The 13,835-nt window shown below is 44.4% G+C and overlaps 1 protein-coding gene across 3 annotated transcripts in view; it reads left to right on the top strand.

Moving 5' to 3' along the window:
- The first annotated feature begins 914 nt into the window (after window positions 1-914).
- The window catches only part of rasal2 (RAS protein activator like 2), a 41,306-nt gene continuing 28,385 nt past the window's right edge, over window positions 915-13,835 (top strand). Inside the window, exon 1 of one of the 3 annotated variants that reach the window (XM_047589786.1) lies at window positions 915-1,485. In XM_047589786.1, the coding sequence (XP_047445742.1) occupies window positions 1,359-1,485 (127 nt within the window). In that variant the 5' untranslated portion in view covers window positions 915-1,358. Of the gene's footprint in view, window positions 1,486-10,632; window positions 11,287-13,835 lie in introns of those variants that run through there. The other 2 variants (XM_047589785.1, XM_047589784.1) reach the window with 2 other exon arrangements.

The raw sequence follows: 13,835 nt of genomic DNA, 5'->3' as shown, positions 1-13,835 counted from the left end.
CAATAGATTTAATACTTGGACACAGTTAAAAACAAACAGAGACGTCTGGTCTTATCTTATTATCTTATCTTAGACTCTCCAGGACTCACGTCTCTTCTTTCATGTGCAGTGAACATGAACAAACTCCTGTTCAACCTGTTACTGTGGATCATTGTGTTCCTTTTTCTCTGACACATTTCTGCCAAGAATCTCTGTATTTTATTAATAAACCTCAGAATTATTTCTCAGAGAGCCTCCTCTGCTCATGTTCAACAGACTCTGTTCATCTACGAGAGAAATATCTCGGTCCCAGAAGCTCAGCTGCACAAAAAACAAACAAACAAACAAACAAACAAAAACAAACAAAAACACTTGGTTAAATTAGATTCAGCTTCACGGTCGTTTCACATGTTCTGGTACAGAGCAATGAAATGCAGTTCAGCCTCTAAGCACAAGTTCAGTTTATATATATATTATATGTTTATGTAAATATATATATATGTGTGTGTATATATATATATATGTGTGTGTGTGTGTGTTATATGTTTACAGATGAAACGTATGTACAAGTGAGCAGAATATTAAATGTTAGTAGACCATAAACTATAAACAGGAACTAGGACATCACTTACAGTAAAGGAAATGGGCAGATGATAAATAAACACAGGTGAAGTGAAGATGAACTAAATAATGAGCAGTAGCTGGAACCTAATGTAACTAAAGCAGTGAATATTTGGTCCATGCTGCTGTAATTTACTTCATGTGGTCAGTGAATGTCTTGTTTTGTGGAAAATATATAAATAAAAAGTTCAAAAAAGTAAAATAAAATATATCAATAGATATATATATATATATAGTTGAGTTCTCTGTGCGCGCTCCCCAGACAGGGGCGCGCCGTCGGCAAGGCCATGCTCGTGCCCGGCCAGGCTCGTGCCCGGCTCGGCGGAGTGGACCGACCGTTGAGTCCCGGTAAAGACCCGGCGGCGGACGCACCGACCTCCCGCATCACTCCGCGCACTTCCAGCGGCTCTCACGGCGCCTAACAGCGGCTCCTGCCCGGACGGGTTCCTCCCGGGACGGAGACAAGGACCCGGGGTCCTCCTTGACGCCGGTTTGGTGGAAGTTTAAAGCCGCTGGAGCTACGCAGAGAGAGCGGAACAATGAGGGGGGACGAGCCGGGCTGCCGGACCCGACTAGCGGCTAGCGGCTAGCGGCTGCCCGCTACGAGCCGAGGCGACGAAACTGTCCCATGACGGATCATATTCGGACTTTTACCGCCTCCTTCTGTCGTTTAAACTCCTAAACTCACGGTTCCCGTGGTCACAAACACTTATTTTTTTAAAGAGAATTAAGTTTTTTGGGGGTGGGGGGGTGGGGGCATGGAGACGGACTCGGTGGCAGGCGACGTGGAGTCTCTCCACGGAGGACTGAGCCTCCTGGACCCGCTCCTGGACCGGATCCTGGTGGACGCGGTGTCCCAGCAGCAGGGCTGGCTCCGGGTTTACGGTAAGATTTAAAAAGAAATAAAAGTAAAAAAAGAATGAAGCGAGTCTCCGGTCCCCCTCCAGGGGGGGTCAGCAGGTAGGAGAAGCGGCAGGACGAGGGCAGGTAGACGGAGCCCAGGCCGAGGTCATGGCGGCTGGAGGCGGGGAGAGAGGGCTGATGGGGTCGGTGTGTCCGGAGCTGCTCTGTCGGCATTTAAAGTTCCTGCAAAAGTTCCTCAATGAACAGTTCAGTTACAGACCGGGTTTAATTAAATAACAGGTAGTAGTTTAAATTACAAGTGTTTTAAATCCATTCACAGGTCAGAGGCTTGTTGACCCACATCATTAATAATCTGTTTAAAACCCGTAATTTATCATTAATATGCCTTTAATTTACCAATAATCTGTTTAAAACCCGTAATTTATCATTAATATGCCTTTAATTTACCAATAATCTGTTTAAAACCCGTAATTTATCATTATTATGTCCTTAATTTACTAATTAGTCAGTTTTAAACCTTTAATTTATCGTTAATATGTCTTTAATTTACTAATTAGTCAGTTTTAAACCTTTAATTTATCATTATTATGTCCTTAATTTACTAATTAGTCAGTTTTAAATCCTTAATTTATCATTAATATGTCTGCAATCTGTTTTAAATGATCATACGTTTAAAGACTGGTTTTATTATAATTATTTATCATTAATTTGTCCTTAATTTCCTCATTAATCCTCAAAAAGTCCTCAAATTAAAATTAAATTTAATAACAGGGAGTAGTTTAAATCTGTTTGTGTGTTTTTAATTTTTAAATTCTCTAATTCTATTCAGATTTTAAGGTGTTTTTAATCCATTGAATTCATAATATCTGGTTGATTTAAAGGTTTTTTAAAGGACAGAAACATTGAAACAGATCAAATGAAGTAAAAACTAGAATACAGTCCCTTTAATATGCTAATTCATGCAGATGTTTTCCTTATATCATTTGTTTTATTTTTATTTTACTAAATGTTTCTTGTGCATATTGTTGATGTTTATGTATCAGCTGCACTTGAGAATAATTAAAGTCAAAATAAATGTATATTCTGGGCAAAGCTGAGTTAGATTTAAAGAGGTTACTACTTCCTGTAGAGTAACATTTAATTCCACTTCATTAGGTACAGCAGCACCAGATTAGATTAGATTAGATACTTGGATACAGTAGCTTCATCACATATAACAATAATAATAATAATAATGATAATAATGGTAAATACATCTATTAGGTAAGCAAAGCTAACAGGCTGTGCGCTAACAGAGAAGCTATGCTAACAGAGAAGCTATGCTAACAGGGAAGCTATGCTAACAGAGAACTCAAACTAACAGAGAAACTATGCTGAGAAGGAAGCAAAGCTAAGAGAGAAGCTATGCTAACAGACAAGCTATGCTAACAGGGGCGCTATGCTAACAGAGAAGTCAAACTAACAGGGAAGCTATGCTAACAGGGAAGCTATGCTGAGAAGGAAGCAAAGCTAAGAGAGAAGCTATGCTAACAGAGAAGTCACACTAACAGGGAAGCTATGCTAACAGGGAAGCTATGCTGAGAAGGAAGCAAAGCTAAGAGAGAAGCTATGCTAACAGAGAAGTCACACTAACAGGGAAGCTATGCTAACAGGGAAGCTACGCTAACAGAGAAGTCACAGTAACAGGGAAGCTACGCTAACAGGAAGCTAGCTACTGGGTAAGCTTACGCTAAACCAGAATTTTCACAGTAAACAGGGAACGCTACGCATAACAGAAGCTATGCTAACAGGGAAGCTACGCTAACAGAGAAGTCACACTAACAGGGAAGCAAAGCTAACAGGGAAGCTACGCTAACAGGGAAGCTATGCTAACAGGGAAGCTACGCTAACAGAGAAGTCACAGTAACAGGGAAGCTACGCTAACAGGGAAGCTATGCTAACAGGGAAGCTACGCTAACAGAGAAGTCACACTAACAGGGAAGCAAAGCTAACAGGGAAGCTACGCTAAAAGGAAAGTTATGCTAACAGGGAAGCTATGCTAACAAACAGTGAACTTGCATCCTCTGGTTATAAATGCTCTTTATTCATAATTGGGTTATAAACCAGATTTTTTAATCAAATTAGAGGAAAGTTTGACACGTTTTACATCATATTAGTCACAATATTACTTTCAATTAAATATTAATCATAAATTTGCTTTAAATTCAATATTAATGACTTTAACTTAAGTAAAGCTGTGTTTTTATTTGACCCACTCTCTCTCGTAGTCTGGGACCAGGTAGGAGGTCTTAATCCATCAGCTCATAGAAAGCATCCAGAGAAAGGCTGCTGGTCCTAATCCTATTAGATCCCCCCCCCCCCCCCCCCCCCCCCCCCCCCACCCGCTGAGGGTCTGTGGTTCAGGAGTTAATTGGACTCAGACCATCAGAGAACATATGTCGTGTAATTTCACCTTCAGATGGATTAATGTGACGGCTGATCCCTGGTTTCTGATTAATCCTGAACCATCTGAACCAGTGCTGATACAGACAGACGTGGTATCGATCCGATACCAAGTCAATACAGGACCAGTATCACGATAACGTGGAGGCATCATCAGTCTGAATCAGTTAAATTCCAGTTTATAAGTAAGTCGGGTCTAATCTGACCCAATGAATGAAAAAAGGCAAATAACTTATCTCTGATCCATCCACTGCCCCTGGTTTAAATAAATTAGGTCTCAGTATCATTTATCATCTTTAAGGTCGACCTGCTGAATATGACGCAAACATTTATTTCCTCACTATTATTTACCTGGATGCACAAACATCTTAATGAGGCTTCGTTCAGTAACAGAACAATGTTATTAATGACAACTGATCATTTTTCCATTAGTTTTAGGTCAAAGAAGAAAAAGGAAGTTAGGAGAAAGTTTACAGTTAATAAAATATCCTTAAATTCCTTAATATAAATCAGTGTAATCTGGACTCATATCTGTTTAATCCTGGTCCGTCTAGTCCTGAGTCTGTCTAGCCTAATCCTGGGTCTCTGTAGTCCGGGGTCTGTCTAGTCCGGGGTCTGTTTAATCCTGGGTCTGTCTAGTCTAATCCTGGGTCTGTTGAATCCTGGTTCTGCCTAGTCCTGGGTCTGTCTAGTCCTGGGTCTGTCTAGTCCTGGGTCTGTTTAGTCCTGGGTCTGTCTAGTCCTGGTTCTGTTTAGTCCTGGTCTCTCTAGTCCTGGGTCTGTCTAGTCCTGGTCTCTCTAGTCCTGGTTCTGTTTAGTCCTGGGTCTGTCTAGTCCTGGGTCTGTCTAGTCCTGGTCTCTCTAGTCCTGGGTCTCTCTAGTCCTGGTCTGTCTAGTCCTGGTTCTGTCTAGTCCTGGTCTGTCTAGTCCTGGTCTCTCTAGTCCTGGGTCTCTCTAGTCCTGGTCTGTCTAGTCCTGGTCTCTCATAAGTCCTGGTCTATTAGCCTGGTCCTTAGTCTGGTCTCTTTAGTCCTGTCTTCTAGCCTGTATTAGCTTGTTCTCTAGTCCTGGTCTGTCTAGTCTGTTCTGTCCTATCCTGGTTTCTGTCTATGTCCTCCTCAGTGTTGTGTTCTGGCCACGTCTCTGAATGAAGCAGTGGATAAATTAGCGCTAGGCCTTATTAGCTTTATTAGCTTTATTAGCTTTATTAGCGTTATTAGCGTTATTAGCGTTATTAGCTTTATTAGCTTTATTAGCTGTGAGTTATTGTCTTCTGTGTAGTTGTCACATGTTTTATGCGCCGGCCTCTGCAGTCGTACAAGAGAAACTGAAACATAAATATGGATTCATTACATTTGATATTATCCACCACTCTCACTACTCTCTCATCTTCCTCATTGGACGGGGATCATGGGAGTTTCTCGTCATCTGACCAATTCACACCTGAGCTTCCTCCTGGAGAGAGAAGGACGAGTCTAAATATGAGATTAGAAAAGCATGAGGTGTAAAGTCCCTTAGTGAAGTCCCCTCGCTGTCATTTATTTTAGAGAACCAGACGGTGACGATGACGCAGTCACACACGGCCATAACTTTGGTTTCTACTTCCTGCTCCACTTTCAGTCAACGGAACATTTCTCTCAAATTTACCAAACACAAGAACCAATCACAGCTCCGGTCACAGACGACCAATCACATCACGTTTCTGTGGAGGTGGACGTTAGCTGCGATGCTAGCGTCTGCGTTAAGTTAAGGCAGAATATAAACCTGCTATTGGCTCATCTCCACCGCTGAAGTTTATTCTGTGGTCGGTCAAACTCGTCTTTCATCTCAGCTCAACCAACTTCTCTTTTCGTCTCGTCAACATGAAACTGACTCGAGTTCAAACCTCTGAACTCTCTGGGATTATTTCAGGGTTTAATATCTGGTAATATTTTATTGTGTTTATTGTGATTCTTCCTCCTAATGCTACGTATCTACTCACTCCTCCTTCAGTCTGTTTGATTCATACTTAGAGATTTTAAACCAAACTAAACGTACATAAAACACTCAGATCTGGAGGGTTTCAACAAACTCAATGAGCAGCTAACGTCTTAAATGTCTTTCTAAATGTCTCTGTGGCGTGTAGCCTAGCTTAAAGCTACCATGAGACCTTCATTACTCTACTGTGGATGTTTCTCTCTGTCCCACACAGGGACACCTGTGGTTGTTAGCTTAGCATCTGCAGCTAACTAGCGTCTGGTTCAGACTGAACTCTTTGTGTCAGTGGAGGATGAGGAGGATCCTGTCCTATGGGCTCAGAGAGTTTCTGGAAGCTCCTCCAACATGTTTTGATGTTGGACTTGGATTAATCTGTGGGAAAGTTTCCCAGCAGAGAGATGAGTCCTGGAAAAGCCTGATGTTGTAGGACGACGTGTTTGATGGCGTCGAGCCGACGCTTCAGGACGTCTCCGCCGCACTCTGAGGATTTAGCTTGAGACGCTCTGGTGTCAGTGGACGAGTGGACATCTGCAGGACAATGGAGGCTGATGGGAGGAGGAAATGGAAAGTTCCTCACAGCGATGGGGGAGTTGAGACAGGATTTCCCTTCTGAAACAAAACAAGAGTCCAGCTCCTCCGGACAAAAATAAGCTGCTGTCTATTTGAGGACACGGTGGAAAAACACAGGCCTCGTTTTTATTTGTTTGGAGTTCGTGGTGATCAGCTGTCCTCAGCGTCCACAGTTTACTTCTCAGTTTAAGAAGCAGAAATAAAGTCATAACGAGGATAATTCAATCCGTAAAATCAGCTTCAGAGACTTTGCATCTTGTTTTAATGCAACTTTATTGGACCTTTATCGGAGTCTGCAGCTTTAGTGGCTAACCCTGCTAGCTTTAGCGGCTAACCCTGCTAGCTTTAGTTAGTTTAAAAATAAAGAGAAGGCTCTGCTGATTGTCTCTTGCTCTTTGGAACTAAACTCAGTAGAGATCCTGTTTCAGGAGAAGCGCATGTTCATTTCTGCTGCAGCGACTCTTGACTACATCAGTACATCTGTCGTTTACGTTTACCCCAGTTTATGGCGCCTCCTGCTGCTTGAAAAGCTGAAAATAACAGAAAAAAAGTGTGAGAATTTACCACAGAAGCCAAAGCAAGCAGAGAGCTCCCCCTGGTGTGTGGCTGCAGTATGTGTCATATAAGCTCCACCCCCTCCGTGTTAGTGGGCGGAGCTTGGACCAAACTGAAACACTACAATACACATGAAATGCATTTATTTCAAGAATGTTCAAGTGTCAGTTTATGAGTTTAGTTTAGTTTTAGTCGTTATTTGACGCTAATCATCTGTTAAACGACGCAGTTAAAACACAGAAGCACTTCCTGTTTGTTCTTCTGTGTCGAGAGGTCAGTGGGGAGTAATCAGATTACTCCGCTGATGGAAGCTGCAGATTAAAGAGTTGTAAATGTGATTAGGATTAGAAGCTGTCGTCTGAACTGTGAATACAACCATGCTGCTGACATGGAGGGGGAGGGTGGGGGGGGGTGTGGGTGTGGGGGGGGTGGTCTTCAGGGGAACTGAGCGTTGTTCGTTCCTCTTTGTGTTTCACACCACATGTTCCCTGTTATAGTTGCAGTCAACTTCATGTTCAGCACTTTCTAAGTTTGAAAATCAAGATTCAGGGAAATGATCTGATTCCAGCGTCTGATTAGTGTCTGTAGAGGAGCTTTTAATCCCAAATCACGTTGGAATCTAATTCTCTGAAAGCTTCAGATGTTTGTGTTTTTCATGATGAAGACTTGTTAAAATGAGTGTTTTAGACGACAGGGCTGGAGGCCAAGGTAATGACATGTGCTTAGATAATGACTCTTTGGTTTCATTCCTTCCAGTTATTGTTTCATTCTGACAAACTGTGTGAACACATTGGACCTTAAACCAGACTAGAACCATCAGATCCAAGAGGAACATGTTAGAAAACCACAAACTCTCCATTAAAAGTCATTTTCTGTCCAACTATTTAGGACCATGTCCACAACTATCAGGTGTCCAACCAGTAATAATGTCTAAATGTCTCTAAACTGTCTCCTGTCTCCATAGACTGAATATAGCCTCACTGTTGCTTAGCAACCACTGACACATCATCTCCTGCATTGGCTCTGATTGCAGTCTCTCCCCATGCTACCTCATCCATTGCTAGCTCTCTGCTCCTGCTAGCTCTCTGCTCCTGCTAGCTCTCTCCTCCTGCTAGCTCTCTCCTCTAGCTAGCTCTCTCCTCCTGCTAGCTCTCTCCTCCTGCTAGTTCTCTCCTCCTGCTAGCTCTCTCCTCCTGCTAGCTCTCTCCTCCTGCTAGCTCTCTCCTCCTGCTAGCTCTCTCCTCCTGCTAGCTCTCTCCTCCTGCTAGCTCTCTCCTCTTGCTAGCTCTCTCCTCCTGCTAGCTCTCTCCTCCTGCTAGCTCTCTCCTCTTGTTAGCGTTTTCCTCCGTGAACCAAACATGACGACAACATTCAGGAAAAAGACTCAGTTATTTAGAACCAGTCTAGTTTTACTTGGTCTAGAAACACGAGTTAAAAACTGAAGTTTGTACTGAAGTAGAATCAGAGACTCAGTGAGAAGCTGGTTATGATTTAGACGCTGACTCCAGCGGATTAAGAGAAGAAGATTTCAGGTCGTCTGAGCCTTAATGAAGAATTATTTGAACTGTGTTGAGACACGTGAGGACGTTCTTGAAGCACTGCCTCAAACTCCTTGTGATCCTGAACTTCCTGCTGTGTTTTGTGGACATGCGTCCTGTGGACATGCGTCCTGTGGACGGGACGGCCGGTCCCGGGCCGGGTCCCCAGAGAGCTTAAGGCAGGATTCCTGAGGGCCTTGTCCCTCCCTCTGTTGGCATCCAGCAGCTGATTCATGGCTCTTTTTATAGCTGCCGGTTATTTTTAGCGGAGGCTGCTGCTGTTGGGTCTTCTCCTGGTTTCCGGCAGGATGGGGATGAGGGGAGGACAAAGAGGCGCCGGACGCTGTGTTTTTGTCCTCAGCTTCGCAGGGCGTTGTGAAGACAGATCAGAGGCGGCTTAATGACTCATGTCTGGAGACTAATTGATTTCATTGTCATTATTATTATTGTTATTAGTTAAGTGGTTGTTTGTACTTTGTTTGGCTTCATGTCGCTTCGGTGCCAACTTTCATAAAAACACCTCTTAATACGATGGTTATGACTCCAGTGTTATAGAATCCATCAACATCATTCAGATACCAAATAAAACCGGACGTTTTATCTCATATACTTAAACGAATGCCATTAATTAAACTAAATAATCTCCTCTCACTCACCACATACGTCAAATCCAGCGGAAAATGACAGAAATATAATAAATATAATTCATTTTATTCACCAGGACCGGCCTTAATAAAACATGATCAGTATTAACTGGGACCGGAAATGATTTTTCCCAGCATGCAGCTGCCCGAGAGGACGTAATATTGTGTTAGCGTTAGCTTCATTCAACACGATTAAAGTGATTAGCACGGTAACATTTAAGCTAGGTTGGTCATTGTGTGACGGACACAACGAAGGACGTGATGGGAGTAATTGTGTATTTCATTATCAACTAGTTACAAACTAAATAACATGACACAGCGCCCTCTACTGGATACGCAACACAAGGAAAACACAACATTACTGCACTTCATTAGTGGAAAATAAGTATTAACGTTGGCGTCAATCAACAACTACTGATTATTCGATATTATTCCAGTAGATATATTCTGCATTTACATGTTTTATTTCAGGGGGATGTGAACAGAGCGAGCGGTGGAGGCGTTTTCTTGCGTTAATAGTCTCGAGTAGCAGATTTCTGGGAGGTTCCCAGGTGACGTTTCAGGTGTGAAGTGTCTCTGAGAGGTGGGAATGGTTTCCATCGTCCTCGGGTTCCCTGAGGACTCGATGCTTCCTTGATGTGGATCTGGACGGACTGAAGGAGTCCTCAGCTTTATCCGGCCTGGTTCTTTTAAAGCCTCCGCTCCTTCCAGGGTTCAGCCGTCGGAACAAATGAACACACTTTAAATCCGGTGATGTTTTATCATGGGTGGAGACAAAAATAAAACTATGAGACAAACAAAACGCAGAGACGTCAGGAAATAGGAGCCATGAATCTAGACTGCTGCCTCCTACTGGTATCAACACTCCTCCTCCTCCTCCTCATCAGTGTGGGTGGTATCACACTTAGTTCTGGTCTAAATGTTCCTGGGACGTGGGTGGATCAATTAGGATCTGTAAACTTTTATTTTGGCCGTTTTAGGGGTCGTCGTAGTTACTGACTTCAAGAAACATCAGATATAAAAAGGCAGGTGCTTCGTCTTGTTTAATAATTTCAGAGACAAAAGTTTCTCTTCAGTTTGTTTGTCAGGTCAGATTTGAGATGTGGCGTCTGACGCTTCAGCTGAAATGATTCACTGCTGTATTTATATCACGCGGAAGGACTCAAACTTTCCAGCTCGTCTCTGCCGGGTCCGAACGCAGCGCTGTGCGTCTGCAGTTTGTTCGGACGACCTCCTGAAGGAGCGTGTGCATCCTCGTCGCTGTTGTTGTCGTCGTTGATCAAGAGTAAAAGATGAAAAAGGAGAACACGCTGAACCGTGTGCGGTTTCAGTTTCTAGCTCCTTCACAGGGGAAACCACAGTCTGTGGGTTTACTGTTTGCTGATGCCTGATTGGCCGAACTCGGCAGAAGCCTCGTCTTCATCTGACGCTCCACTTCCTCCCAGGAAGAGTTGTCGGCAGCTCGTTGAGAGACGGCGAGCGAGGCAGCAGCTCCGGCCGGACTCGGATCAGACCTCCACTAGTCGGGTATTATGTCCACGTCGAAGCACGGCGGTGACACAACCAGCCTCCTCCGCCTCGTCGCCGCCGCCGCCTGGAGGAAGCCCCTGTGCGCTGGATCATGAGCGGGACTGGAGCCCCCCTCGAGGGCCCGGTCCAGGCCGAGGCCTTGTCCTACCCCCACCATTACAGAAAACCCTGGAGGAGAGTTGACCCTCAGCCACTGGACAGGTACAAGTGGAGCACGTCTGCCCAGCTGGCACCCAGAGCCAACATGGCCGCCGCTGAGGGCAAAGGTCAACGGACAGAGCGCCCCCTCCTGAGGCTGCTCAGCTCCCCGAGGGTCAGTACCTTCACTGAGGTCCAGCCCCGAGAGGACCGGGAGGACCAGACCCGGACCGGCTCTCGGCGCAGGGTCATCCCCTTCCTGAGGTCCCTGTCCGAGCCGGGGGCTAACGGCGGCGCCCCCCAGAGGACGGCGCTCAGGAAGGTGGGGTCGGACTCGGAGAGGAGACCTCCGAGGGTCAGCAGCTTCATCAGCTCCCTGTCCAGGAGGATCAGCAGAGTCTTCAGGGACGAAGCTGAGGGACAGTCCGGTAGGAGACACCATGCTCTGGTCTTTGCTCTTTAACCTCTCACCAGTCCAGGTTGTTTAGGACGTAGAGTAACTGATGCTGTTCGTCAACATGTTGGAGCTCATTCATGGTCTTTGTCTCTTTTAAAGACAAGACTCTGAAGTTTCTATCACAGGCCAGAATTTAAATCTGAGCGGTTTGTTGTGAAGGAATCAAAGCTGACACAGATAAAACAAGAAGTTGTTCACTTTGTCTGAACACCTAGAGCTTTAGAACATAATCAACGTTAGACAACATTAGGACACTTCTTCTTCTTCATGGTTCCCAATAAACCAGAGTTCATGCAGAGGGGGGGGGGCTTGTAGACCACATTAGACCCTGATCAGACCTGAACATGCTTCTAAACCTCACTGAGAGGAACAGGGACACGATTTACAACGTGAACCCATGGAGAGATCAGCTGTTGGGCTCAGTTTAGGGTTCGGTTCCGTCCAGAGATAAGTTAAAGTCAGAGTCAGAAAACTTTATTTGCCTCCGGAGGGTAATTTAAGGCACAGTTAAGGAACATGACCTAACAAAACATAGAACGATCCAAAGTATGAACTAAATCCTCAGAGTGCGGCGGAGACGTCCTGAAGCGTCGGCTCGACGCCATCAAACACGTCGTCCTACAACATCAGGCTTTTCCAGGACTCATCTCTCTGCTGGGAAACTTTCCCACAGATTAATCCAAGTCCAACATCAAAACATGTTGGAGGAGCTTCCAGAAACTCTCTGAGCCCATAGGACAGGATCCTCCTCATCCTCCACTGACAGAGAGTTCAGTCTGAACCAGACGCTAGTTAGCTGCAGATGCTAAGCTAACAACCACAGGTGTCCCTGTGTGGGACAGAGAGAAACATCCACAGTAGAGTAATGAAGGTCTCATGGTAGCTTTAAGCTAGGCTACACGCCACAGAGACATTTAGAAAGACATTTAAGACGTTAGCTGCTCATTGAGTTTGTTGAAACCCTCCAGATCTGAGTGTTTTATGTACGTTTAGTTTGGTTTAAAATCTCTAAATATGAATCAAACAGACTGAAGGACGAGTCAGTAGATACGTAGCATTAGGAGATGAAAGAGTAAACTACAGCGGAGACGCTAGCATCGCAGCTAACGTCCACCTCCACAGAAACGTAATGTGATTGGTCGTCTTGGTAACAGTCTTTAGTTTTTCCCGCTGCTTCTTCATCTCCACAACTTTCAAATTGACAGTTTTAGTTGGATAAAGAACAAGAATTGTTGATAAAAGTTGCGTTCTCTGAGTTGCCGAACTCGTCTGTAGGTCAATGATAGTTAAGGTTAATGAGGTCAGAGTTTTATTGTGATCTGTGTTTTATTTTTCTGATGGAAACAGGACGAGGATCTTTCCTTTCTGTGTTTCCATGAAGTTTTTACTCAGAGCAGAGTCAGAACATCAATAATTTAATGCTACATTTATTCTTCTAGTCCTGCACTTAAAAAGGAAGACATCCTCTACAAAACACTCATTCCAGCTTTCATCCTTCCATCCATCCTTCCTTCCATCCTTCCATCCTTCCTTCCTTCCTTCCTTTGTGCCGTGACCTAAACCACTGAGGAACCAGTCACAGTTCACACGTCTTATCTTCATCTTATTTTTGTTGCATCATCATGAATAAAATATGAATAAAACACAAACAGGTCTGAGTTTAAAAGATAATTCAGTATTTTTACGACGGTTAGTGACCACAGTCACTTTCATTTCAGAGCAGAATGACTAAAAGATCCTTTTTATTTCTGTCCCTGTTCAGACGAAGACTAAAAGCAAACATGTTCTATGGGTCATATAAAACCAGTTCTGATCTCTTGTTCTGTACTTTTCAACTTATCCGTCCCAGAAAGTAGAATCTGTTTCAGTTTGTCACAGTTTGAAGCTGAAATTAGAGAAGTTTTGCTGTGGAATCACTGATATTTGACTCAGAGTTTAGACCTGGACCAGTTTCAGTTTTACAACCATGGAGGGAAACAAACCTGTTCAGACCTGGTTTTAGGGTTAAAGGTTAGTTTGTGTTTTATGTGCAGGGACACACCCCTCATCCCCCCCCCCCCCCCCCCCACCCCACACACACACACACACACACACACACACACACACACACACACACACACACACACACACACACACACACACACACACACACGCCCGCGCTGCCTCTTGTTTCCTGTTGAATTGGTCCCATCTTGATAAAGCAGTGATGTGGAGAGGGACCTGCCCTCTGATTGGTCGGGGCGCTGCTTTGTTTGCATGTTGCCGCGGCGACCTGGCCCCTCCCACACCCTCCCGCCGTCCCACGCCCGTCCCGCCGTCCGTCCAAAAGACAAAGACTCGTCTGTTTCCGTGAGTCTGATCCTTGTGAGAACCTGTTGCAGACGTTAACCCTTGAGGAGCTCGTTCCAGCGCTTAGCTCTTAGCTCTTAGCTTATAGCTTTTAGCTCTTAGTTTTTAGCTCTTAGCTCTTAGCTCTTAACTCTTAGCTCTTAGCTTTTAGCTCTTAGCTCTTAGCTTATA

Source organism: Mugil cephalus, chromosome 7 (genome assembly GCF_022458985.1).
Source record: "Mugil cephalus isolate CIBA_MC_2020 chromosome 7, CIBA_Mcephalus_1.1, whole genome shotgun sequence".
NCBI lineage: Eukaryota > Metazoa > Chordata > Actinopteri > Mugiliformes > Mugilidae > Mugil > Mugil cephalus.
The sequence above is the reverse complement of the archived record's forward strand: the minus strand, read 5'-3'. Positions and strand labels throughout refer to the sequence as shown.